The sequence below is a fragment of the Rhinolophus sinicus genome, chromosome 18, assembly GCF_057876585.1.
Source record: "Rhinolophus sinicus isolate RSI-liver-muscle chromosome 18, RSI-T2T, whole genome shotgun sequence".
NCBI classification, from domain to species: Eukaryota; Metazoa; Chordata; class Mammalia; order Chiroptera; family Rhinolophidae; genus Rhinolophus; species Rhinolophus sinicus.
In genome coordinates, this window is record NC_142518.1 from 99,985,363 (window position 1) to 100,011,337 (window position 25,975).

The 25,975-nt window shown below is 40.2% G+C and overlaps 1 protein-coding gene across 8 annotated transcripts in view; it reads right to left on the reverse strand.

Annotated features, from left to right (window-relative positions):
- Positions 1–3,058: 3,058 nt before the first annotated feature.
- Positions 3,059–25,975, reverse strand: part of FGF13 (fibroblast growth factor 13) — a 515,410-nt gene continuing 492,493 nt past the window's right edge. For all 8 annotated transcript variants that reach the window (XM_019750480.3, XM_019750478.3, XM_088794799.1 and 5 more), the window contains 2 exons: positions 5,773–5,971; positions 3,059–4,468 (listed from right to left, as the gene is read on the reverse strand). In XM_019750480.3, the coding sequence (XP_019606039.1) occupies positions 4,332–4,468; positions 5,773–5,971 (336 nt within the window). In that variant the 3' untranslated portion in view covers positions 3,059–4,331. The remainder of the gene's footprint in view (positions 4,469–5,772; positions 5,972–25,975) is intronic.

Here is a 25,975-nt window from a genome sequence, read left to right on the forward strand (position 1 = left end):
CTGCCATATCCCTGTACAGATTTTGATACCGGCAAGTGGGTGCTGCTGTAACCAATACCTATAATGTGGAAATGGCTTTGAGTAGAGGTTGGAAGAATTTGGGGGAGCATGATAGGAAAAGCCTACATTGCCTTGGAAAGACTCTTGGTAGAAATATGGATGTGCTAGTGAGGGCACATTTCAATTTAACCCATGGAGGACACGCTGACTAAAGGAGGCCTCTAAGGCATATTTGGATGATGTACACATAAAATATTTATCAGTTCTGATTCGGTCACCACTTATCCACAGAATGACTATAATCAGCTGGCACAGATGGAGAGAGAGCCATTAGATATTCATTTTCCCCCAAGTGTTCACTTGGACGATGGATGCTTGGAAAATTTGGGACTATGTAGCTGGGGTCTTTGAAACATTCTTCAATGAACTTGATCGGCTTAGGACTGGGGCAATGCACTGCTGAGGGAGGTGAGAAGGGCTACAGATCACTTCTCTCAATCCTTTAAGGAATCCGTGGCAACGAGTATGTTTCTCTCCAGGTACAAACACAACTCTTAGAGGAAAAAGCTGGCATTTGTTTTGCTTTTAAATAATTCCAAGTAGCTTGAAGAAAGTGGTGGTTCACCACCCCCCCTCCCCATTATCCCCAGGCTCAGTACAAATGCAAGAACTGGATATACACTCACAGATAGTGGTGACAACATGAGATCAAGTGCTATAACCTAGGGCAGTGGTACTCAAGCTATGGTGGGCATCAGATTCGGCAGATTCCCAAGCTTAGCCGAAAACCATGGAAGCAGACTAACTACCACAGGTGATTCAGTTGCCCACCAAAGGCTCGAGGGATCATCCCTCTACTGCACTGCTTCTATGTGCTCTGTGAAACTATGGCTTTGTGGCCAATGCTTATCGCAGCATTTCTCAAAGCTAAGGCTTCCTTAACACAGGGCTTTGTAGAACTCAGTGACTAATACGCATTTTTGAATCCCAGTAGTTTTCAAAGTGTGGTTCCCCAGGACCAGCAGCCTCAGGATCACCTGGGAACTTGTCAGAAATCCAGTCTCAAGCCCACCCTGGACCTGCTCAACCAGAAACTCTGGAGGAGGGGTCCAACAATCTGGGTCTTTCAAGCTTTCTAGGTATTTCTGATGTTTACAAAAGGTCTGAGAGCCAATAGTGTTTGCAGTGTTTTCCCACATGATTCTTTCATCACGAGACCGGGCTAATATATTCTGCCGTAAGAACTATTACTGAAGCGTGCGTGTGTCTGCGTGTAATGGAGATGAGTGCAAGTATCACCCCTTGTTACGGAGGTCTGCTTGAGGACTATTTAATTCTTGATTTATTTAACACCACCTTCTGTTATAAACAACTTGAGGCAGCTCAAAGAGAATGCCGGAGTAAAACATTCTTCCCAGGTATTTTGACCACTTCTTATTTATGCCAGGCTTCCCTGAGACACCAATGTACGGTACTGATTTGTTTATTACCAGCAGACCTCTGTTCTTCCTGAACAGGAACAAAGCAAAAGCAGCAACCAAAATAGTCAACAAGCCAAAACCTTAAGGTCCTTGGAGCAAGAGAGAGACAATGTACTTCTTTTCTCTACTGATGGAAAATTAGTAAGACTTAATAGGGGGTGGGGATTGAGCGAGTCTACTCCTGGCGCATGGTACAAATGCTCCTTAGCCCAAGCTAGGCAGGCAGCCTTACTTCATGCAGGTAGACTTTAGAGCTCAGGCAGGATGAGGGCTTAACTCTTTCGCTACGTTAATTGATTTCAAGTTTTGTTTTGTTTTTTCAAAATGTGTGAGAAATTCACAAAAACCAAAAGGTTGATATTTTGACAATTTTATGCATTTAATAACAATTTGAGCTGCTTTGTATATAAATGACATTATTTTCATGTACAAAAAATTCCTATTGTTATTCATTCTTGAAAAACACAAAAATATAGAAAAATGTCCATCTGCTTTCTTAAACTTCCTTTCCGGAAGTTTCCATCTGCAGTCAGTGGGTGGAAGTATTCATTCGGATATGACGGTTGTGGCAAAAGGGTTAAGAGCGCACTAGGTGACTGAACTGGGTTGGGCTGGGCTGGGCTGGGAGCTCCTGCTTGAATGTGGCCCAGACATCTTAGGAATGGGCAGCCTCCCCTCCATGCAACGGCATGTTGATCAGATCCCTGGTAACTTTATTTGATGGATGCCCTTAAAAGAACCAGTCAACTATGTTTTACCTGTTCCTCCACTCTTACCTTCCTATCTTGACTATTCTTGAAGCATGCTGTCATGCAGGGGACCCTGCTCGCTGCGCCATGTGTCGTGCAGGGTGCCAGGCGGGGTCTCAGCTCCCGCTCCCCACATAAGAACGCAGGACACGGTGAGGCCAAAAAGGAACACCCACGGAGCCATAGGTAGGGGAGTCATACCACTATATTCTCGCTGGCGGCATCTGCCTCTCTGCAATCCGCGCTTGCTAGCTTAGCCACCATCTTCTTGCTAGCCCCCATTTGCTGCTAGCGTAGCCACAAGCAGTTATATTAGTTGCCAATGGCTCACTGGTTACAGCTGACGGCCAACTAGCCACAGCTGATGGCCATCCAATCACAGTTGATGGCCATTTACTACCTGAGCCAGCACCTGTCTATGTGAGGCCGAGAGCCTGGAAACTGCTTTCTGGGGCTCTGTCCCCACACATGCATTAACAGGCAATGGCAGCTTTGGCAAGCTGGTGAAAGGTCAATGACATTAAAAATGTTTCTATTTTGCTTCAGCTCTCAGAGGTGGAAAGAACCTTAGATATTTAGTCCTGTGTCTTCCCTCTACCTAGAAAACGAGCAACAGAGAGGGGAAGTGACAGTGTACATGGCAGAGAGAATATTAGAACATAGGTCTCCTTTGTACAATTCCATCACTGAATGGGAACAAGAATGCTTTGTCCAAGTACCATAACTAGTACAATAAACAGACTTTATATACATAATTCAGTGTTTAACTCCAGTTTCTACAATGGTTCACGGCAAGTAATGGACACTCAATAAATACATGTTGAAGGATTTTTCTTTGAATGAATATAAAGAGTTTATTCGGTGCGTATTTGGGTATACAACAACAAATATTAAACAACTTTTTTTAAACTTTTTTGTGCACAGGGCAGAAAGCTGCCTGTACATGCTATGCCCACTTTTGGAACACAGATTTTAACAATTATTAATGCACAAAATCTTACATATCATGCAACTCTATGCCAAGATTCCAACTTTCTTCCATGCAACAGATATGAAGATCTAAATGGAAACCTAGCTAAGTCTTAAACACTTTTCCAGAAGCAAGTATAAGTATATGTTGTTTAGGGGTAACCAGTCTTGATATTTCCTTGTACACAATATTCACGTGCCAAATACAATGACAAGAGGACTCATACATATACAGATAAGACATTTCTTAGTTTAACAACACAAAAGACAATATCACAGTTCTACAGTTCCTGTCTTTACACAAGAAGCCACAACAATAGTTTAACATGATAACACAAATGGAATTAAGAGAAATCTACACTTGAGAATAATCTTTTTTTCTTTTTTAAGTCATCTTTACTGACTGGGGTTGACAATACAACTCAATTTCTACGCACAAAGTACAGCACAAGAACTTGACCGGAACACTACAAATCTAAAAAAAAAAAATACAACAAAAACAATGGTAAAATCACAAGAACACTGTTACCTTGAGCCTGAGATGCCAATTCAGATTCAACCCCGAATTTGGTTGATTTTGATTAAGTGACAGGGAGTCAATAAAACCACTGAATTTCAGAGATCGTAAAGTTGCACTATACCAAAGTAAAGAATACATTTGAGTCAAGCGTAGATAGAAAACATTAAGCCAAGAAAACAACACAGTTCACATAATTTTGTTTGCCCCTACAAAACATTTAAGCGGTTAATTTTGTTTTGATTTTGAAGAGCAATTGTGGTCTTTTCAATTTCCTTGGTTGGAGGGCAAATTTTTATCAGCATTAGTGCTGTGAAACTATCTTGGTTTTGTCATTCCCAAAGTATAAGTGAGATCATGAGAAAATTGGGCAGTCCTTCTCCCGGATTTAGTTCACTGATAAATGCTTGGCATTCTTTTGCACAAGCTCAGTCGACATTATGGGGCTGTAAGTATGGATCTAAGGTTTGATGGCAGAGAGAAGAGCGAACCCTGCCTGTTTGTTTGGTAAACGTTACTGACAAATTTGAACTTTGGGATGAAGGACTGCTAGAAGAATTCAACAGCACCTGGAGGTAAGGTTCTGTTACAGAGCCCTTGTTTTGCCCTCACTGGCTACGTTGATTCATTGTGGCTCATGGATTTGCCTCCGTTCAGCACGCCGGAGACACTTCTGCTCTTGGTTGGGGTCCCGCTTCCAGATCGGGAGAACTCCGTGAGATCGTGCAGCGATGGCTCCTTGTACATGGCCACTGAAAAGCACAGAAAGATGGTGTCAAAGGCTTTCAAGTGGGCACACCACACCACACTGGCTCTCAACTTTTCTTCTGGTTACTAGGCTTCCATGCTTGAGGCCACACATGACAAATATTGCTTTCAAAGCCTCGGCAGGGAGTGAACTGGATCAGATTAAGCAAAACGTAGTCTTCGTGAAGTAGTGTGTAAAGAATTCTAATACCTAATTTCCATCACTTATGGTTATGTGTATGAGAGGATTAATGAAAACTGCATTTAATAAACCTCTTAGAGGTTTAAATATGATCTAGAGCATGCTGTGCAAGTCAAATATTAAAATTTAAAACATTTTCAAACACTGATTTCTACCATGCTTTAAAATGAAACTCTCCAAGAGTCTAAATATTAGCACAGTTCTTAATGCAATAAATGGTAAATATTATTGTCATGCTGTAAACAACAGCATTAGCTTATGCTTACGAAGCACTTATAACGTGCTAGATACTATTCTAAGTGCTTTGCATTCATTATCTCATTTAATCCACGTAAGAATCCCCTGATGTACCTACTCTTATCCATATTTTACACACAAGGAGCTTGAGGCACACACAGGTCAATAATCTGCCCAAGACCATCCGCTTAGTAAAGGGTGAAGAAGCTGGGATTTGAATCCAAGTAGTCTGGTTCCAGAAAATGTGCTGTGAAGCAGTGCTCTGCTGATTTGACTGGGCAGTCTGCCCTACTCGAAAACTCTAGTCTAACCCCAGGGCCAGTAACCTCTTGGAGGTCTCGCTCTTCTATGCCTATATTTTCTATCCCTTCTCCACCATGTCTCACTACCAACATCCCATCCCTATCTTCTGCAACCCATCCCTACCCTTCGCCCTTTCTAATTTGCTACTAATCTGCCACTAACGACTGGAAAAGAAAACTATGAATGAAAATTGTTGGAGCAATGCTGTTGAGCCCTTAAGAGAGGGCCCAAGGAGCTTTCTGATTAGTACAAAGTGTGCACACATTTAAGCATCAAGCACCAGGGACCATTTTGGCATAATTTGGAGTTCTTGGCTATCCTTAGCAATTGAGCTACTTCCATATAAGTAAGGTGCTACTATATGTAGATATACTAGGGGGAAAATTAAAATCAGGAGATCAGATGCTGTCGTCAATGCATTAATGTTTTAAGTGTTGTAAAATGTTACTAAATTTTTGTATAAATGCCTTAATGTAGAAAAATTATGTTCCATTTCCCAAAGTGAGATAAAGGACTGATTTAAATACATACTTATTTAATCCACAGCTCCTATAATATCAAGCTTACCTTTCAGTGGTTTGGGCAGAAAGTGGGCTGCAGGCTTGTTCTTCTTCACATGGTTTCCTTTCATGATCTCTCCTTCTTTGTTCAGACCCAGATACCACCCTCGGCCTGACTGCTGCTGACGGTACATCATCGATGAATATGTCACGTAATAATTTTCAAACACGGATTCTTTGAATTTGCACTCAGGTGTGAAATGTTCCTACAAGAAAAGTAAATAAACTAAAGCTCAATATTTATAGCTACGGATTTCATGGAGAACTATGTGGCACTGCCCTTCAGAAGTTAAGGATATACTTGGTTAAGTTTGTATGACCAGTATTCTATTTTCATAGCATAAAATATTAATGGCATAAAGTATTATGATTGGAAAACAAGGCTATATATAACATTTTGCATGATGCTTTCGAAAAAGCCCCAAATGCAAGTGATACTGATCAATGATTAGCTCTCTTTGTAATAAGGTAATGGAAAAATTAGAACCAGCCACATAAGTGTAATACATTGGACAAATCCAAGAGCCAGAGACTGAAAAGACAAGCATAAAGCTGTCACATGGAGCTGTGTTTCCTTTGCAAATATGAGAAAACAAATATTCAGTCCTTGTACTTAATTTTCATAGATTCTCCAGTTACTAAAAAGTATAATTGTCAATTGCGCAAGGCTGAAATCTGTGTTACAATGCTGGCTGCCTGTATTTCTAAAGTGATGCTACAAAGAAAGACTTTACTTTTAGGCAAACCAAACTGATTTTTTTTTTTTTTTAGATCATTGGACCTTGACTTAAAAAACTTCCCTCCTCACCCCATCCTTGCATTACAGTAACATTTACAAGCAAATCAATATAGAAGCAAGAAATTTACAGTAATTCTACAAGCAGACATGAGAGCAACCCAGGGTACTCTGAACACTGGAATGTGATTTTCTGCCATGCTTTCTTTGGAATTGCCCATACAAATGATGGGTTCCTGACCCAACTGGCTGTTTCAGAAAAACAGAAACAGAAAACCTTCTTTCAAGTTTTATGTATGTGTGTATACAATAAACAGCCATTAAAAAAATCGCCATTTGTCTATCATCAATAAATCAACAAATAACAAGTGCTGGCACGGATGTGGAGAAAAAGGAACGCTTGTGCACTGTTGGTGGGATTGCAGATTGGTGCAGCCACTATGGAAAACAGTATGGAGGTATCTCAAAAATCTGAAAATGGAACTACCTTATGATCCAGCAATTCCACTCCTAGGTATCTATCTGGAGAAATCCAAAACTCCAATTCAAAAATCTTTATGCACTCCTATGTTTATTGCAGCACTATGCACAATAGCCAAGACATGGAAACAACCGAAATGCCCATTGGTAGATGACTGGATGAAGAAACTGTGGTACATTTATACAATGGAGTATTACGCAGCCATAAAGAAGAAAGAAATCTTACCATTTGCTACAACATGGATGGACCTAGAGAACATTATGTTAAGTGAAATAAGTCAGACAGAGAAAGACAAATACCATATGATCTCACTTATATGTGGAATCTAGAAAAGAATAAGTGAATGAACTAATCAGAAACAGTTTTGGAGACATAGAGGAAAAACTGAGGGTTGCTAGATGGGAGGGGGGTGGGGATAAGGGGGAATGTGAGGGGATTAGAAAACAGTCAGTAACCACAAGATGGCCACGGGGTTTTGAAAAATTAATTTGGGGAATGTAATCAATAATGTTGTAAAGATTTTGTAGGGTATCCGATGGACATGTGTCTCATTAGGGAGACCACCTCAGGGATGATGTAGATGCCTGATCACTGCATTGTACACCTGAAACTGAAGCTGAACAATAATGAATGCCAACTATAATTTTATATATATATGTATATGTATATGTATATACTTACAAGAAGTGGAGTACAGCATTAGGAATAGAGACAGTGGAAATGTAATGGCTCTGTGCGATGGCAGAGGGATAGTGGGTGGGGGGAGGGGGGTTCACACAGTGTGAGGGATATAAATGATAAACGTCTAAGTATTACTTTGTCTTGTGCACCTGAAACTAATAATAATAATAAAAAGAAAAACCCTAGAAACTGCACTGTCCTGTAGAGGAGAAACTAGTCACATGTGGCTATTGAGCACTTGAAATGTGGCCAGCCTGACTGGGATGTCTTGCAAGTACAAAATACAACACCAGATGACAATGACCTCGTACAAAAAAAGGAATGTAAAATATTTTTTCTATTGATTATATGTTCAAATGATAATTTTGAATATATTAGGTTAAACAAAATACATTATTATAACTAATTTTTTAAAAGGCCATTTGGAAGCAAAATGAAATGAACAGCAAATTTTAATCCCTAAGCAATCCACAGAGTAGCAGAGGGTCCATTTGGAGTGAAAGATAATGAAGAAAACGCTAACTGAGAGACATGACAGTGGCACTAGGGAAGCCATTAGAGTTTAGCTCGTTTGCTGGGATGTTATCAGGAATAACTTTTGATAAAGCCCTAAATTAAACACCTTGTGAAACTACTGCAAGCTTTCTGGACACCAGTCTTTTCGAAACAATGCCTCCGTGGTCCTGCCTTCCTTCCTTTTCTTGTGAGGTACCATTCTAAGCAATGCACTACCTTAACAACAGGATGTAAGGCATTCTCAGAGAGTCTCGTCAGCAAAGACGGACACATTCCTCAAATGAGGCTGCTTTTCTCTGAAAGTGAAACAATTGAACATTATTTTCTTTTTTTCTGGGAATCCACAAAATCTGTCTCCCTCAGTAATCTCACTGGCACAGGCAAGAATCGTCTTTTGGGGTTATTTCAGCCTGGGGGCATACTGGATAGATCCTCAGAAGAGTCACAGAGATTCTACCTACCCAAGAAAAAATGTACTTCTAAGGCAACTATCACATGGTTGGAACCAAAGTGTTCCTATTGATAGGCTGTGAAAACTCCTCTTTGTAGGATTCTCAACATAGGGAAAGCCAAGGTACCCCTACAAAGAACTTGAACTAAAAGTCTCAGTATTCCCTCCGATGATGAGGACAATTGCATAGAACGTTGCTGAAATTCACTGGGAATTAAATCACCATTTGGGAAAAAACCTCATCGTGGAAGAATGGATTTTAGTTTCACAATGAGTCATAAAGCATTTGAAAACAAATATGGTGAATAATGTATAGGATTAAGGTGAGTGATACAGTGTAGCCACATGAACATACTGTATTATTGACCACAAAATGATGAGATGGGAACATTGTGTGCTCTAAGGCAGGTCCCCCCAAAGGGCTGTGTTTACGTCTTGTGTGATGGCAGCAATCATTCATTCACTTCTACACATTTTCTGAGAATCCATTATATACTTGGGTGGTAATGAAAATCCATAGGTAAATAGGATATGGCCTCAGAAAGTTTACCATATATTTTCAGGTGTCAGGCACATACCCAAATAACCAGGTGTGCTGCCATTAAGTACAGAAAGGGAGGCATAAAGGAGGTGTTTATTGTAGGAGAACAGAGGGAGCCTGACTTAATTCTGACTGTGGGACTACGGAGGGGTGGGCTTCACAGAGAGGGTGTTATTTCAGCTGAGCCTTGAAGGATGGGTAGGAATTCAAAACAGAAAAAGGGGAAGAAGAATATTTGAAGCACAGAGCCCAACAGTCCTGTAACCTCCGCTTCTGCATCCCTGTCTCAGTAATTAGAGTCCACCGTCTTGGCAACTGCTCACACTTAAACCCGCAGGGGACCTTGACATTCTTTCACATGCTCTCCAGTCCATGATCTTCACCTTCCATTCCCATAGCCTCTGCTCTAGGTGACGCCCCTATTAACTCCGCACTAGCCTGCTCCAATAACCTCTCCCCTTCTGCTACAAGATTTCCCTCCTAACACAAAGTTCCCTTCCCCAGGAACTTTTGTTGGTTTCACTGTGCCTCTAGTAAAAAGGACAGCTTGATGTGTCATTTAAAATTCTCCACAATTCAGTCACTACCATGCCTTCAGTCTCATCCTCTACCAAAGAATTATGCATGCTTTTACAGGTGCCATTTGTTTCCTTTGTTCAGAATGTCATTCGTCTCTCTCTACCTACTGGCTTTCCCGTCATCCCTCAAGACCTAGCTTAAATATGACTGCCTCTGGAATCATATTTGATCTCTCCAAATTAGCACTGATTATACTCATATTTGTACTCCCACAAACTATCTCCAGCTTTGCCCTGTGACTCACACACGTGCCTGACTGGCTCCAACTGGCAGTGAGCTTGTCTTAGCTCTGAATCCTCCTTCCACCTTCATAAACGACTGGTCACATTGCCTGGCACAGAGTAGACCACTCCATTATTGTTTACGGGATTTGAATTTCAGAGATTCAGATTTAAGCATTGGAAATTCCAGGGTTCAGAAGTATCAACCAGGAAAACGTCTGCAGGGAATTTCCTTAATACCATATAATGAAATCAGCTGTACGTGGAAAGAAGCTGTCGTGGCACAGACAAATCCTGCATGTGTGACTTCGTCTCTGTTAAGAATAACAGATACTACACAGATACTGGCACCTACCACATTAGGAAGAAAAACTTGACAATTGTTACAACTATTGGGAAATGGCAAGGAAGGACTCAATGAACTGAATGCTCTGTCACATCTGGTAATTTCTTAGTCATCACCACTAAATTTGGACTCAAGCCTCAGTAGAGAGGGAGGAAAATGAGGCCAAAAAAAAAAAAAAAGAATGTCAAAGGAACCAAAGGAGTGTTCTGTTCTGTGTGGGATGCTGCCATTTTACCCAGTGTTAGAATGAGTAGACACAAGAGGTTTGATTTTTATGAAATATGGAAAAATGTGAACAACTCACCCAACACTGGAAGGGTCATCAAAGAAAAAGGGGTGCAGTTGCATTGCTCTATGTCTTAGCAGTGATTCATATAAATAATAGAAACTGGATTGGACCCTAACCAGGGAAGCCTTATTCAGAGGATACCAGGTAGACATACGACAAGGAATCAACCTCCTCTGACCGATTAAAGATGATTATTAGTGCTCTTGAAAAAGGTATACCACAGTGGCTTTGACATTTAGTAGGCACTAATCAGAGGCAGCAATCACTGTGCTCTGTATTTAATATGTATTAAATAAGTATCTGCTATCATACTAAATGAATGAATGAATAGCCACTAAGACATTAGTTGGCATGGGTACTAAAGAAAGGGTGCGTTAGAACTTAGAACCTTTTATGCATTGATTTCTCTTAAGTTGTTTCCCTCTTATATAGCTATATTTTTTTCAGAGAAATAACATGTTTTTAGTTTATGAAATAATCAATCTGTCTCTCTTCTGTATCATCATTTTTGTTCCCCTTAAAGTTCAAGGTTAGTTTTTTCTCAGTGAGTATTGAAGCTTTTTATCTAAGGGATCCATACCAGTTAGTTATAATGATCATATTTTGGGTAAGGAATCAAGAATCTACATTTCCAGAATGAGCAGATCCAGGAGCAAAATCTAACATTTCTTTTTACCAATTTACTCCCTATTAAGGGGGAGAGAGTTATTTTGAGTTTGAAATATCAGTGGCGAGAAGAAAACATTTGAAACCCTCAAATGTTGGAGAATACTTACAGCCACAAACGGTAATGGTCAGCTGCCCTTTTCAGAGCATCGTAGACCTCCACACAGACTTTGAGAGGCAAATGAAGAAGGTATAAACACAATCAGTAATGGTGGTTGTCTGCAAATAACCCCCAGATCCAATGATGTGCCAGAAGAACCTTTGTCTCAGAACAAGGCTTTGGGCCTGTGTAAATTGCTATTCTCTGTTAGGGTCAGAAAAAGCAGCAGTGCCCTGGGTTGCCCTTGGCGCAGAGGGCAAAGTATGGAGAGGGTACAGTACTTCTCTGGCCTCCTGGAGCTGGAGCCAGGTCAGAAGAAGCAAGGGCTGTGATGGTGACTTCCCAGAAGGGAGCCAAGTAAGGGCCATGTCACTTGGCAAGTGATACGTAGCTATGTCCTCAGTGCCATAACCATAAATAGATGAGGGCTAAAAAAAATACCTATATATCATTTGTCACCTCAGTGCCCTAAACACATCTACTATACCAAAAGACACACCATGACGAAATGCCTTCCTGATTAAGAGAAGTAATTTGGCAAACATAGGCCTCCATAGCAGATTTGTCATTTTTCCCCCCTCCTTTTGTATTTTCAGCAATGGTCCCATTGATAGGGTGGCAGTGTTTCATTTGAGTCTGTATCTCAGTAGGATGGCAAGCTTTGAGGATTTCCACGTAGATTATAAATGTTTCCTTTTAACACATTTCTCTCAAAAGAAATTATTTTTTTTTAACTGAGCTGCACTGACTGCCTTGGATCTTGAGAGAGCAACAGAGTCTACTGAGGTTTTCCATACATAAAATGGCAACACTGGGCCCCTGGATGTTGAACAAAGCCAAGCTTTCATGTATGCATATGCTATGCCAAGTGCACACGTCCTGGTATAGATGAATGTTTCTCAATGCATTTTGCTTTATTCACATATAAGATTTTGTAAAGCAGGCATCATAGAACAAGAAACAAAAACAGTTTATAATATGGGTGGGCATTTACAGAAACTTTTAAAAATGAACCTAATAAAACACAATTTCCTCTGTTCAGCAGATTCTATAATCATAACTAATCTATCTCTCCCTTTAAGCCTCTCACCTCTTTCTCTTCTCTTCCTCACTTCCAGACATATTTTCAGTAGCCTGACAATCCAATTAATTTAACAATTACTGCCAATAGCATGGGTCACTCTTCTGTTAGGTTGGTGCAAAAGTACTTGCGGTTTTTGCAATTATTAACCTTTTAAACCGCAATTACTTTTGCACCAACCTAATAATTCTGAGCCATGTTCTGATGACAATTAATTTTCTAGATTTAAAGTTAGCGGGTTATTTAAGTAGGTCTGACTTGTGTGCATCAATTATTTCCCAGCCTAATGAAAATGATATGCAGATTAAAATTAGATTTTCAATTCTGTTAAAAAATAAAAAGAACAGAACCTTAAAATATAAATCATACCCATGGGGGTGACACTGTTAACTACCTATATTCTCTATGTAGGCTTCCCCTCTAACAGTGATTTCAAAATCCAGGATTAATTATTATATTCAGGACTTTGATGTTCTTTCCCAGAATATATTTGACGTACATGAACTTTATTATTACAAGTTCAAAACATGGGAAAGGGGAGGTTGGGGAGGAGGGAATCAACTTTCACCCAGTATACTGTAGCTGAGCAAAATTATTAATTCATGATACACAGAGGATGGTTTGTTCACTCAGATATCCTCTGGACTGTCAGATACTTGAGGGCAGCTCCCAGTGTAAGGCCTGGCTTTAGTCAATGATCGATACACATCTGATGAAATAAATAAATAAAAGAATGGAATATCTAAAGAGAACTTGGAAGCTCCCTTGTACAGATCCAAAAAGGGGTTAAATGTGGCACTATATGAATAGAGGGCTGTTTTACAGTAGAGACTGACAAGTTAGAACTTGCCTGAGAGGGTAGACAGAGTAGGTGATAAAAGGAGGAAAGCTGCCTACAGATAAATCCAATTTAAAAAACTGGAGAGGGAGGGAGAGAAGAGGGAATAATAAAGACAAAACAGTGCTTAAGCTGCAAGAATAAAGAGATTTCCTGTTAACCGAGTATAAGGCATTAAGCTTATAGTCTTGGTCTTTGGGTCTGCAAATAGCTAACTAAACATTTCAATTAAACTAATTAGATTGTTCTCTGTAAAATGGGGGGGGGGAATCCTACCAGTTCTGCGGACCTTACTGGATTGTTGTATGAGGATCCAATGAAAGAAGCTCTGAAAATGATAAAGCTCCAGAAACATGAAATGTGGGATTCCTTCTGATAATACATGCCCAGAAAACCAGGGCAAAAAAATAAATTCTCTTCTTTTCAAGGTTCTTTTTCACTATAAAATCAATTTACAAGGAAAGGGTCTGTTTTATGTGTGTTTTAGTAACACGGAAGAATATAAATTCTGACCCACATTAGGACTGCATGTGAATTTATACCGTGTGTTTAGTGTTCTCCTCCAAGCTTGGCTCCCAGAAAACTGTTTTGCCTCCTTTCATTTTTCATGTCTGCCTGCAGTGGGCTAAGAAGGCTTCAAGCCACAGCACTAAAGAAATGAAATGCTTTACAATGGGCTTCACGAGATACCATGCAATAAAATGCCTTAAAAGTATACCTGTTAATTAGCAAGCATTTGTAAAGAAATGCAAATTAAATTGAGAATATGCACATGGGACTATTTTTCCTCAGACGGTTACGATGAAATTTCTTGGTAGCATTTTCATATTCCAAGATAATTCATAGACATTTGAATTTACCTTCTGTTGACCCCATAAAATATGTCAGCACAGTATTGCTTTTTCTCTTCAATTCTTCACAAAGATGAAAACAATATTAAGGAGTTTGTCAACCAATGGTCGGTTTAAGCCAAAATTGGGATGTAGATATGACCATATTTCAGACCTTTGTATTGGCTTGTTTTGGATTTTCATATATTTCTTTAAAGCAGTCTCATGCAATGGATTATTCAGGCTGTCAAATTTTACAAAACAATTTGTTTTAAAAAACACACTGAAATAAGGTAGGAAAAAGCAGAAGAAAACAAAAATAATGCAACCCCCACAGAGCCCAAGAGAGGTTATTTTTGTCGTGATATAAAAATTATATGATCCAAAGGCTTCACTCAGCTCCAAACCTGGTGAGCAAACGCATTTCAAAATGGATGTTACTTGCTGAGATTTGTGACAAAGGAGAGGGATGGGCACATGTCTGCAAGGCTGTGTAATTGGCCAAGACAGTGTTAGTTTAACCCAAACCTTGCAGAATTCAGATTGTTTAGGCCCTCCCATTAGGTAGCTGAAGATGTACTTCAGTTTATATAAGACATGCTGCGGAGGGATTGTATGTATGACCCTCATGTTATTTTATTTTTAAAATCTTACTAGGAAATTTCACTGTTGAACAAAAATCTGTAGTAAAGTCTCCCCCTGCCCCCCAGTGAAGAACACTTCCCCAAAGTGAATAACTCCCTAAAACGTTTTTGGTCTGTTACATGCATTAACTCTGGATGTTGGCTCTTCTTATGACAGGGCTGACCTGTGTTCTGAAATGGGAACCAAATATCAGAAATGAATTCTAGAAATAAACTTTCCTGTCTTTTGGCTAGTTACTGCCATCTGTGCCCATTGGAAAATATTCTGTTACTATGATGCTTTCTAACTTGTGGCAGTACTCTTCTGTGTAATAACTTCCTGAGTGGGATCTAAATCCATCTGCAAGAGAATGTTTTTGGAAGTATCTATAGTCAGCAAGAGAATAAGCTCAGTAGGTTGTATCTTTTTAAATACCCGTTGCAAGCTCCTATCTGAAAATTCAAAGCCTAGGAACTCTGAAAATTTTCCCCAGACATTCAACAAACTGTCATGCAAAGGAGAAAAGTTCTTTCCTCGTAGATCAACTGAAAGAATCCTGGCAAGGTAGGTGCACTATTAAAAATAAAATCACAGCGGGGTGGCCAGTTAGCTCAGTGGGTTAGAGCGTGGTGCTCTTAACAAGGTTACCGGTTCGATCCCTACATGGGCCACTGTGAGCTGCGCCCTCCACATGTACATTGAAACAACTACTTGACTTGGAGCTGATGGGTCCCGGAAAAACACACTTAAAACAAGTAAAAGTTTAAAATTAAGTAAATAAACAAAATAAAATTATAGCAAGGTGGGTGCATAGCATGTTCTAATACTTCAGGCAATTTTGAGGACCTGAATTTTGACCTGTGTTGGATTGTGGTAGTGTTAAATTTGATAGGGTGTGTCTCTGTAGAAGAGAGTAACTTACAATAACCAGGAGTCCGCTTTTCAAAGACTTTCAAAGGAGACTTCTTTTCTCTTGCACAAGTAGGAAACCAACACTAGACAACAGCGACTGCTCAAATGGGAGCCACTGACACATGCTTTCCATTGCAAACCATAAAACCCGGAGTCTCATAGGATAAGATGCAAAAGCCTCATGTATAAACGAAGGATGAAAGAGGTGTTGCAGAGGGTTATTAGACTGCCACATCACATTGCACCTGCAAATTACTCTGAGGACAGGAAGTCGCAAGGAGAGTAATCTCTCTATGAAGAGAGTACATTCTACCTTCATTTGCTCCTTGAAAGGAGCTAATGAGAAGACGCTAGCGACAGTCACTTACCATGAGTCTGACTGGGGGAAGTCAATACATTAAGACTCAAATGGAAGCATTCTTTCTAAGCCACAATTGACTGAGAGCCTACTGTGTGCCAAACACTGTGGGAGGGAGGCCCCTTTGTTCACCGGGCCCTTTGTAGTGATCTGATTTAATCTTGACAGTAGCTCTCTGTAATAACTTGAATGGATCCATATCCCTCTGGCCTGAAAGAGGAGTCCTCCCTCCTCACAAGTGAAGAAACCAGAGGAAAGAAGCCCTGAACAAGTCATTTCTTGATAAACTCAATTGCAAGTGTGCCTTTTCACCCAAATCGTCACTGTAGGCAATAGCTGCGATGTCAATTCTCTTCTAAACATACAGTTCCAACATTTGCTGAAGGTCCAGTCCTCCCTCCTTATTCGTGTGCCCTGCCTCCTTGAACACAGACGAGCTCTGTTCAAACCTGCCTCCTTCCACTGTCCTGATTTCTGACTGTGGGCAATTCATCTGTGCTCTGACCCTGCACCTGGAGGAGGTGAATGGCATCATGTGCCTCAGGGAGGGTCGCGGAGGCCATGGAGAGCAGCTAGGTTATGTTTGAGGGCTCACTGCCTGCAGGAGCCCTGACCTTGCCTTCATTTTCAGGTTGTGTGATATATAAGAAAATGCAGCATCCTCCCTACCCTACTCTGCACTTGAAACTGGTGTGAAAACTAGTGGTTGTCAATGAAAACAAACGGAGTAGAGAGCACCTTTCCATTTCTGAGAGGGGTTCAGGATACATGATAACTGTATTTGTGACAACTGCTTTCAGTAGTGATTCCTTGTCAAGGGTAACAATACATGAGCTTTAAATTAGGGGCTTAAAATATCCTAAGAATCTAAAATCTGAATTACTATCACATGTCTTCGTGAACCCACATGATACTAAAGAGATTTGTGAAATAATCCAGCATTAATGGGCCAAATGACATTTACATGTCTCATTTTAATTACTATGCCACCAAAAGTACAACATTATTATCTCACTTCTTTTGTTCTAAACCACTGTTTCACTAGTTCTACTTTCACAATGTAGGTTACTAATAACAACAATAATGAAAAAATCTAATAGTACCTTATGTTTAAGCAGAGCCTACTTTTAAAGTTTTCTGCAACTGCTTAAACAGTTATGGCATTCAAGTGACAGATAAGGGACAGTTTAATAATGAGAATGATAACAAAGGAAACAATTATAATGGATTTTGGTAGACTTTTTTTTTCCTCTCTCTAAAGAGCTCTCTTTACAGTTGAAGAAATGGAACCAGAGATGCTAATTACACTGAAATCTGGCTTTCACACTTTCTTCTAGAGTAGGGGTGTCAAAACTGCAGCCCGTGGGCCAATTGTGGCCTGCAATCCATTGTTAATTGGCCCACAGCAAATTCCAAAAATATATTTAGTTTACTTAAATAAACCAGGTGAGGCAATACGTACTTCACCTCGAGTGAGTGGCCCGGCTGTTTGTGTATTTTACCGCATGTGGCCCTTGGTAAAAAACATTGAAAAAAGTTTGGACACCCCTGTTCTAGAGAATGAATCCAGGCAGGGAAGCAGCTCCAAGAGAAAGCTGGAATCTGTATATGGTAGCTGGTGAGAGGCCTTCGTTTTCAGGCAACCTGATCTCTAAGATGTTTCCAGGGCTGCAAAACACTGAGGACCAAACAGCCCTAAGTGGTCCTGGGTTGCAGAGGGAAGGACGAGCTTTAACACACAGCACCAGCCAAGCCAGCAGCCTGCCTCCCAGCCCACTGCTTTCTCCACCATGCAGCTTTCCCTTTCTCTGACGTAAATGTCCATTTAACATTCTCCTAGATCAGGCCATGAAAAGTCCATTCTCCTACTGCAAAATGTTCATGACTACATTTTGGCACATTTCATTTTTTTATCCTTTCCGTTGACCTCTTTACCTAGGAGTTTTTATGGGGTAACCCCAGAGCATGTTTACTGAAAGTAGGCTTCTGCCCCTTTTGGTGCAGATGTATGTAACAGGTAAGGAGAAATATTAATCAATATTGTCAAACTTGTGTGTATGTGCGAGTTTGTGCTTGCAAGAGAGAAAGAAGGGAAGGCAGAAACAGAGAGATGGGGGTGGTGAGGCAGAGAGACAGAGGAAGACAACAAGAAGTAAAAACAGAGGACGTAAATGTGATGGTTTGTTTTTCCCCATTCCATAATTCTGTGGCCGTTGAGAAATGCCTGTCATACCTATGGCCCCCAAGTTCACCCCAAAGGTTTAATGGGGAAGGTGGGAATGTCAGTTGTGTATCTTCTGCTGGAGAAAATCTCTGTTTCCTGTCCAAACTCCCAGTTGTGCTCTGAGCTCAGGGTAAAATCTGAGAGCCCACCCAGGGCAGGTTACGTTCTTCTGTAGAGTTAGTATCTATAGAGGAGCCAGATAGAGGAGTAAACCTATTTCTTCCTGGAGATTTCCCCATGTGTAATGTACATCCATCTCTGGGGGGAAAAAAAAAAGGCAAAGAAAATTCAGGTGTCGAGAAACTCAGAATTAGTGTAAAGAAGTCCTGTGCAAGTTCATCAAAACAAGACACTTTGAAAATATGAATGTCGCTATCATAAAGTGAATTATATTTTCCTAAGAGAAATGTAATGCTTAGATGTGGAGCTATGTCGCAGTAAACAAAACAACGGTTCCCTCATTAGAACCAAGCTCACTGTCACCTTTTATTATTCCCATCACCTTGTATCACGGTTATGTAGCAATCACTGTAGTAAAGCCTGACTTCTACAAACTGCGGAGTTTTACAGAAATGTTCAGATCAAGTATCCAGATACAATTCATAAATGTGCTTGCAGTATCTTCGTTTAAATTACATTTGGTTTGTTCTGTAATTCCTGAAATACTGCAACATTTTTATATTCATTTGTTTAAAAGGGTTTCGATGACATTAAATTTTGAAGTAGGCAAATTACAGTTCCTTATCAAAATATACAATCTCAAATTTCAAATATTTATTATCTATGTATTACCGCAGTTGAAAACATAATGCAATAATATAATACAAACTATAAGAATTTATAAAAATGATTAATACTTCATAAGCTTTGCCCAACCATGACCTAGTTGGAATAATTTTCAGCTTTCATTTTCCAACCGTGTAGACTGTTACAGCATTTGCATGAGAATGCAAAATGCATAAATTATCCCCACAGGGAACACTTAAAACTTAAGGTAATTATATAGCATAGAAGTGGTTTCAAAGAACTCAAACAAAATAGCAAATAATTCTACAGTCACCCTTTAAAATGATTATTATTCTGTATTACCAGTGATCTTGATCACTAAACTCCCTCTCTTTACAATTACATTCACATGATCAAGTCTTACTTTGTTCTTTAACCATCAAGCTCTTGCAGCTGGCCCTGAAAATCTGCATGCTGTAAAAGCTGAACTAGACAGCTAGTAGAGATGAATTCTCCAGTTATATTCATGCTGTGAACAGAACCATAACACTCCCTTAATATATCTTATCATTGCACTTTTATACTAAACATGCATCCAAATCAAGTCCTATTTTTTACATTCCTCCTGTTCGAAATCTTTTAATGGCACCCTGCTGCCTACAGAATAAAATCCAAACTCCTTGGCCTGGTGTTCCGGGCCCTCCAAAATCTTGCACGTGTTCTCCTACAACTCCAGCACAAGCTTCTTCAACTCAAGACAGATGGAAGAAATAAGGCCAGGACCAAAAGGAGCAGAGATTTTTCTTATGAATGGAAAAATATCTCCTCCGAACCAATTACGGCGCTTCCGAGGCTGGCATATTCACTGTGATTAGAGAGCAGTACTGGGTCATAAGGAATACGTAACTAATCTCTTCTAAATTTCTTCCTTATGCTCTTCATTATTATTATTTTTTAATTCAGAAAAATGACTTGCACTTTTTCAACATCCGAGCTGCCTCGTGTCATGGTTCCGCACACTGATTTAGCAGGCAGTGTGTTTGTACAGGAGACGCCACCAGCTCTGCAATTCTCTGAGGCCACTTGCTAATAATCAGCACCTCTTCTCTTCACAGCACAGAGGAAAAAGAATCAAAACGTCAGCATGTCAGAAACCTCCAGGCTCAGCTTCGGCTGGAATGCAAACGCACTTGACAATTGATTCTTTCTGAAGACTTTCACAGCATCAAGGAAGAGGGTAATGACATTGTGTCTGAACAGAAGGAAACTAAATTATTTATCTCATACTAATTTTTAGCAGATGGCTGGTGATGAAAAATCTATACTGGCAAATGTGCTGTATCTATTACTTTAAGGATAAGTCAGGGGGCTAAAACTTTAAATGTTCACAATATATTTGTATTTAGTCTTATGGTACATATTGATTCCATACAAAGGTTCTTCTAAGTGCATCATCTATTCACGAATCGCATCAGCAGTTGGGTTGCTTTTCTTTTTTTAACCTCGCAGAAAGAATACATTGGGGACGCTGCCACTTGGTGGTGTCTACTATATCCCTCAGCATCAGGAGAGTGCAAACACTATTTCCGAGAGAGAGAGAGAGAGAGAGAGAGAGAGAGAGAGAGAGAGAGAGAGAGAGAGAGAGAGAGAGGATATGGTTCTTAAGGGAGAGCACGGTGCTCAGAACTAAAGTCCCTCCCTTAGCTTCCTGCAGAAATGGTTAAATGCTGATTTCCAACTAAATAAACAGTCAGTTGACAGAAAGGTGACGATAGGGTGGGGACCAGATGTACATCCTTTTCCCTTTTTGCCCAAGCTATGTCTCCAGGGAGAGGGCTGTGTGGCCTCAATATACAATTCGTCATTCTCCAGCTCTCTCCAGGACCTGTCTTCTCTTTGCTCTGTAGCCCACCTTCGGAGAGAGAAGACATGGCCTTTTTCTCTGGTTGACTCTCAAATGCCAAATTGTTCAGGAAAGGAGAGAAGACATTCAATTACATGTGCTGGTTCATATCAAGCAAAACATCTTCAGATGAGCCTAACGAGTCTGTGCTCTTCCCTAGGTAAAGCAGGTACATGTTCTGGCCCCAGAAAGGAATTGGTTTGTGTACAGAATCACGATGCATGATTTGCCTAGTGAGTCAGAGCTTCTCTGAACAACATCTTTATATAATGTTTATTGTTTTTGCAGAATGTGCAGTATCATTTCTGGCTGACTTAAGAAGGCTGATTATTTTATAGCCCATTTTATGGGGATCATTCTCATTCAAGTCGGCATAGATTTCTTGAGTGCCTATCACGTGCACTGTTTTTCCTAAACCGGATGCTGACACTCATGGCACTCAGCACTTTGGGAATAGCACTCGTCTCCCCCAGACAGTTGTCCAGAGAACACTTACTGAGCGGCAACCAGAACCCATGTGTTGCCCCAAGGTGCGTTCTTACAGCGAGAGACAACAGGCCAGATCTGACTTCTATAGACTACAGTGGCCTACCAAAATAACAGACCTACTGTGGGTGAATATCTTCCTACTAGGATAACCTGATTGAGCATTTATTCTATTTGAAAAGGATGCATTTGGTAATAGCCTCTCATACAGTTCTGTGTTCAATTGTCATAATCAGCAGCAGCTAAGCATTTACTAATAATCTCTGAAAAAGTGAGACTATCCTAGGTCAAGGTTTAGCTTAGAATGGACATAGCTTATATTGAAACCTAAAAATAGATCCTTCAGAATTACACCAGAACGACCAAGTTGCCACTGCGATAGTACCTAAAAAAACCCTAATTCGTATATTCTAGGACTAGCCAAACATGAGTCAATTTAATCAGCATGAACTAGATAAAGGATACCGTATACTATATACCAATATTAGACAATAAGACTCCATTTTTAAATCATCTTTCTCCATGGAGAGGTTACTACGTAGTACTCCAGTCACCAGAAACAATATGCTTTAAATACACTTTGGTGTTTTGGTGTCACGAAGTTACATTTTCTGCAATTCTGATCTCTTGAAAGAATATTTAGAGAAGCCGGAATCTGGCTGAAAATCATAGGGAACAGGAATGAACCGGGGGACTGTAAGCTAGGTGACCAGAATAAAGGATAGTACGAACACTTTGAGTAAACACGAACACAGTATCAAACCTCATAGCTTTGGGGGCAGCTCCATAGGCCATGCCCAGTTGTTAGGGACTTTATAATTTTCTAGCATTAGCAAGAAACAGGAGGAGACAAATTAAACAGGTGTGAAGCCATTAGAACTATGGTGTTTAACTTTGTGCAAACACATCAAATCACGTGTGCAACTCCAATGAAAAAGCCAAGGGATGGGTGTGCAAACAGCCACCAGTCACTGGAGGACAAACACACAAAGCTGGTGTGAGAACTGCTGCAGTTTATATATTTGTCTTCTCAGCAACATTAACTTTCTGTCCGTCTAAATAATCTCAATGTTTACCCACAGTTGCTCACTGTATTTTGAGTAAGCAATAATAGGTTCGATTTTCCCTAAGCCTGAGTCACAGCCGGGTAGTAAATTAGGAGCTTAGGAAGGTGCGTTACTTCCTTGAGGCTACTGAGCCATCATTTAAGGCATAATATGCTTGCTTTCATTTATGAAGATGCTACTGACTCACTTCAGTGGGAGTTTTTCCTGCACTGCTGATGGCTGAGTTAAATGAATGTACTTGGTCCTTTTCTCTTTGCAGTGTGGATGGGACGGCTTGAGCTAATTATACATTCTTGCCAACTCCACTGTGACCCACAGAGCAAATGCCCATGATCTCTGCTTCAAGTTTGAGGTTCATTCTGTAGCTGTGGAACAAAGTGAAGTCAATGAGGGATGAGGGAGCTCGTGAACTCCTTGATAGCATTCTCTAATTGACTGTGTTTGCTGGCCACTAGTGCCACAAAAGCCATATTTGTAGTAAAACATTAATTTACAACATAAGGCAAATCATGTCACTCCTCTACTCAACACCCTCCAACGGCTTCCCATCTCAGAGTGAAAACCAAAGTTCTTGGCTTGGACGATAAGATTATATGTTATCTGATCCTGACTGCTTCTCTGCTCTCATCTATCACATGCCTTCTTTTTCATTTTATGTCACACTGGCTTCCTAGCTTATTCCTTGAACACGCCAAGCATATTCTCACCTGAAGGCCTCTGAATTTGCTGATGCCTTTGCCTGCAATGTTTTCCCTCCAGATATCCACTGGAACCCTTCCCTCTTGTCCATCAAATGCCCCCTGAACAGAGAAGCTTTCCCTGACCACCTTATAAGAAAGTTGCCCCTACCTCTCAGCACGCCCTATGCCCCTAACCCTGCTTGTTTATTTTCTGAACCGAATTTTAAATTAATTTGTTTATCTACTGTCTGTCTGCCACATCTAGAAGATAAGCTCTGTGAGGACAGGGATTGTGTTTTGCTCATTGTTGTATGCCAGCATTTGTAACAGGGCTTCAAGCTCTGTATTCACGCCATAATAATTGGCTGAATAGATGGATGAATCCTGCTAGCCTGACAGATTGGAGGGACAAATTATTCCAGATTATCAAGGTCTTTGCATAAGTATTAAAGAATTGATTTGTCATAAAATGATATTTAGGCTCCTATTGAGGTAATTATTGGGGCTTTCATTTTCATTGTGGTTATGAACTGCATTATAATTATAAGCCAGCATCTCTACCCAAAGAAACAAAATAAACCTTTACTAATACACTTTTGAGCTCTACATAAAAGGCTATTCAGAATAAAGGGTAGGTCGACATGAAAGGAAATAGCTAAAGAGAATATTTTTGAAAAGTGTGCCAACAGGTAATTAATCATTGAAAGCAGCAAATCCTGATGGCTAGTGAATTTCAAGGGCTAATCGCAATAACATATGAAAGTACAATCTTCTCCTTAATATATCAGAAATGTCAGTTGATTCTATTGAACAAAAGAATAAGTGAAGAATACGTCTTTCCAAAGAAGATGCTATTATTTTTGATGATTTCATGAAAATACATCAAATAAGACACTAAAATATCAAGAAGAGTTTAGGCAGGGACCTAGTGCTTAACTGCAATGGGTCTTTCATACAGGCTTAAAACCTGCTATGACTTGTGCTTACATTGCCCTGTGTAGAACACAGAGATCTCAGGCTGAACACACGCTGTCTGAAAATTAAGTTCGCGAACTCATCCTAGAAAAAGTGCTACATACCTCATTGCTGAATATCACTATGGTCACCTTCGAAGTACTCCCCTTGGGAAGCTATGCACCCGACACCAGTGCCTAGTCCACCCTTCAAAGCAATTTTGGAACTCTTTTTCTCGAATGGCCATCAGAGCTGTTGCTGTATTACCCTTGATGTCCTGAATGTCATCCAAATGTCTTCCTTTCAATATTTCCTTTATCTTTGGGTAAAGAAAGAAGTCACTGGGGGCCAGATCAGGTGAGTAGGGAGGATGTTCCAATACAGTTATTTGTTTTCTGGCTAAAAGCTCCCTCACAGACAGTGCCGTGGGAGCTGGTGCATTGTCGTGATGCAAGAGCCATGAATTGTTGGTGAAAAGTTCAGGTCATCTAACTTTTTCATGCAGCCTTTTCAGCACTTCCAAATAGTAAACATGGTGAACTGTTTGTCCAGTTGGTACAAATTCATAATGAATAATCCCGCTGATATCAACAAAGGTTAGCAACATCGTTGCAACAAGTTCGTGAACTTAATTGTCAGACCGTGTACACATTGTAGACGGGTTCATCTCATTTCTTTGCTCTGGACCACTTTTTGTCTTCAATTTATCAAGGGAAAGATAAGGAGCTTTTAGAAAGAGGGATGTTGAATAAGAAATAAATGCCACAGCTTACTAATTAAGCACAATGGGGTAAAACAAACTCACTTCAGTGACATACTTCAGATGTTCTTTAGCGAAAGGAATCATTTGAAAGGAGGCATTGTGAGAAGGAGAAACCAAAAAGGATGGTTTCAATTGTAAATTACACTTCACATAAATAAACTTATTTAACTTCGTCAACTGCAATAAATGCCAACTGTACCACTCTTCCCCTCGCCGGACAACCATGACCACGAGAGACAAGCAAGTATATCAGGACTTCACTGCAATGTGCCTTGCTAGTAAATGGACTCAGAATGAACTGTATCTAACCAAATGCCTGGTATGGTTTAGCCAGTAGCAGAGGTTCAAGATCTAGGAGTAATAGAGGTTGGTCTGTATCCCTTCCCTTGCAGGATAGTCTCTTTTGGATAGAAAATAATGGCCCAGATACTGGACCCTTATAAAACAGAGTAAGGCAACAAGCATATTGGGCCTCGAGTTGTTCTTTTCACGGGAACTGGTTTTTAAGATATGCTCACTTCAATCAAACGTCTTGGCTTGTTGATTTTGGCACACTGGGAAAAGGAAAAGTGGATAGACAATCCTAACTAGTGGCAAATAGTTGCCTAGAACTGTTGTACTGTACACTCTTTATTGTACGTTCTGTTGTAAGGCAACTTTGCATACCGGTTGAGAGAACACATTTTCAAGTCACAAAGCGGCAGGGCAATAATTAGAACCCAGGTCTGTCTCACTGGGTAACTTTGGGCAAGTACTATAACCTCATTTTTAAAATGAGGAAAATAATAGTACTTTCTGCATAGCGTTGTCAGGAGGATTAAATAGGTTAAGGTTTGTAAACGGCCGCTTAGCCCATTAGAAGGAATACAATTTTCTAAAGCATATGTTTTAAATTCGGGAACGAATGTAGGACATTGACATTCACACAAAGCACAATTACTTTATGCCTGAATAAAAGATCGGTATAGTGATGGCTGCTGACAAAGTCCTAGCACTCCCATGTGTAAACCAGGGCAGGACTGACAATCGGCACTTACCATCAGCATCAAATTTGCTTCAGGGTGGGTGATTTAGGAGTTTGGCTCTTAGAATGGGCTAGTGATAGGTACTGAATTTCTGTGAGCTCATTTTTTGGGGGGTAAAATAGGTTTTTCTTT